At 53.3% G+C, this 2071-nt stretch overlaps 1 protein-coding gene across 1 annotated transcript in view; it reads right to left on the bottom strand.

The window, feature by feature from the left end:
• Positions 1-2071, bottom strand: part of LOC103605674 (keratin, type II cytoskeletal 6A) — a 6576-nt gene continuing 4505 nt past the window's right edge. The window contains exons 6-9 of the mRNA XM_008590294.1: positions 1702-1827; positions 583-803; positions 352-386; positions 1-239 (exon numbers count right to left, since the gene is read on the bottom strand). Of these exons, the coding sequence (XP_008588516.1) occupies positions 4-239; positions 352-386; positions 583-803; positions 1702-1827 (618 nt within the window). The 3' untranslated portion in view covers positions 1-3. The remainder of the gene's footprint in view (positions 240-351; positions 387-582; positions 804-1701; positions 1828-2071) is intronic.

Genomic DNA, 2071 nt, shown 5'->3' with positions numbered 1-2071 from the left:
ACTTCATTGCTTGTAGCCCTTCCTGCTGGAGGACGTGGTGGTGGTGTACTTGATGGAGGAACTGCTGCCCCCGGCAGAGGTGAGGCCGCCCCCAATGCCTCTGCCACTGCCGGAACTGAAGCCACCCCCAAGGCTGTGACCACTGCTGTAGGAGTAGCCGCTGCCTCCACCCAGGCCTAAGCCACTGCCGACACCGCTGGCACCGCCGTAGCCACTGGAGACAGTTGACTGCACCACAGCTGGGGTGGGGAGGGGACAAGGACAAAGAAGACACAGTGAGCTCTTTCTGCCAGCCTGAGCTCAGTCACAAGAGTGCAAAGTGAAGGCAGGATGGCAAGCAAGGATACTTACAGATGTTGACTTGTCCAACGCCTTCACCATTCAGCCTAGGAGAGAGGAACACAGGGAGGATGAGACCTCAGAGAGCCATTAGGGGAAGCCTCAATCTGTGGAGCAGCCCATGGGAAACTGCTCTTTTAGGTGTTTTCCAGGAATAACAATGACGGCCATGACTAGTGTGCTCGGTGCCTCACAGCTTGAAGATGTACACAGACGTTTGAGGAGGTTGAGCGAGTCACCCACCTGCACTCCTCGCCCTCCAGCAGCTTCCTGTAGGTGGCGATCTCCACGTCCAGCGCCAGCTTGACGTTCATCAGCTCCTGGTACTCCTTCAGCAGCCGGGCCATGTCCTGCTTGGCCTTCTGCAGGGCGTCCTCCAGCCCTTCCAGCTTATTCTTGGCATCCTTGAGGGCCAGCTCCCCACGCTGCTCGGCATCGGCAATGGCGGCCTGCAGGTTGGCGCACTAGGAGGGGAAAGCAAGCGGAGTGGGCTTGTAGTGTGGTGCTCCACAGGACAGTAGCCCTGGTTCTTTCCCAGTGGGGAAGAGTCCTGGGACCCANGTGGTGCTCCACAGGACAGTAGCCCTGGTTCTTTCCCAGTGGGGAAGAGTCCTGGGACCCAAAATTGATGCTGAATGAGCTCTGACTGTTTCCATGCAGTGTTTTTCCATTCTGTAGTCCTTGTCTAGCCTGGTTCATTTGACAGAAAACTTCACCCCTTGTGCTGACCACCCCTCTTGGGAATGTGGCTCGTTACTGGTGGGAGACACTACAGCGGACACAAGAACAAGGGATATTGGAGGAATGAATCTACTGGACTGTTCTCAGTGATGTTGTCAGAGCTACAACAGGACTAAGCTCCAGGATCACACGTGCATGCCACAGTAACTGCACAAAATTATGACCATCGCAAGTGAGGTGATGAGTTTTCACAAGAGGCTGTTGAGACCTGGCCTTCCTCCCACCTCACACACTGGGCAACTCTGTTCTTTGTGCTCTGCCCTCGCTCCTCTGTCTTCCCACCTGGAATCTACAGCAGATTTGCAACCGTGTTCCTCATGCTTTCAGTCCTCCCTTTTCTTTGCCAACTTGTTTCTTTGCAATTTCTAAGTCAATCTGTTCTTATATAAACTGTAACCAGTGCCTCTGCTCTATATTGTTATGGCTCTGACAGGTTGGCATTGATGGTCTTGGGTGGGATCCATGACTCATAACCAGTGTCCTCATTGAGGACAGGAACTATCTGTCCTTCTTGTCCTGGTGTTTCTTTAATTCCCAGGAATGATCCCAACTGGTGGTTGGTGACTGCCTGATGGTCTAGCTAGGAAATGATGCTTTCTTCACCATCGCCCCCCACAGTACCTGCTTCTTGACGTGGTCGATCTCAGATCTCAGCCTCTGGATCATGCGGTTGATCTCGGCAATCTCCGTCCTGGTGCTGCGCAGGTCGTCCCCATGTCTGCCCGCCGTGACCTGCAGCTCCTCGTACTGCAGTGCACAGGGAGAGAGACATGGTGTTTATGGCTTTTCACATGCAAACGAAGACTTTCCCTTCTGAATCGGGCATAGAACAAACCTGACCTAATGGCTTCTCCTCGAGAAACATCAGGCAGAGTTGATGTTACATGGTCGTTGGAGACTGTACACCCGAATCAAAACCCTTCTTCATTTTGGGATCAGATACTCGCTAGTTCTCTCAGGGACTGGCAATGTTCTGCATTGTGTTTCTGAG

The sequence above is a fragment of the Galeopterus variegatus genome, unplaced genomic scaffold (assembly GCF_000696425.1).
Source record: "Galeopterus variegatus unplaced genomic scaffold, G_variegatus-3.0.2 Scaffold5981, whole genome shotgun sequence".
Taxonomy (NCBI): domain Eukaryota; kingdom Metazoa; phylum Chordata; class Mammalia; order Dermoptera; family Cynocephalidae; genus Galeopterus; species Galeopterus variegatus.
The sequence above is the reverse complement of the archived record's forward strand: the minus strand, read 5'-3'. Positions and strand labels throughout refer to the sequence as shown.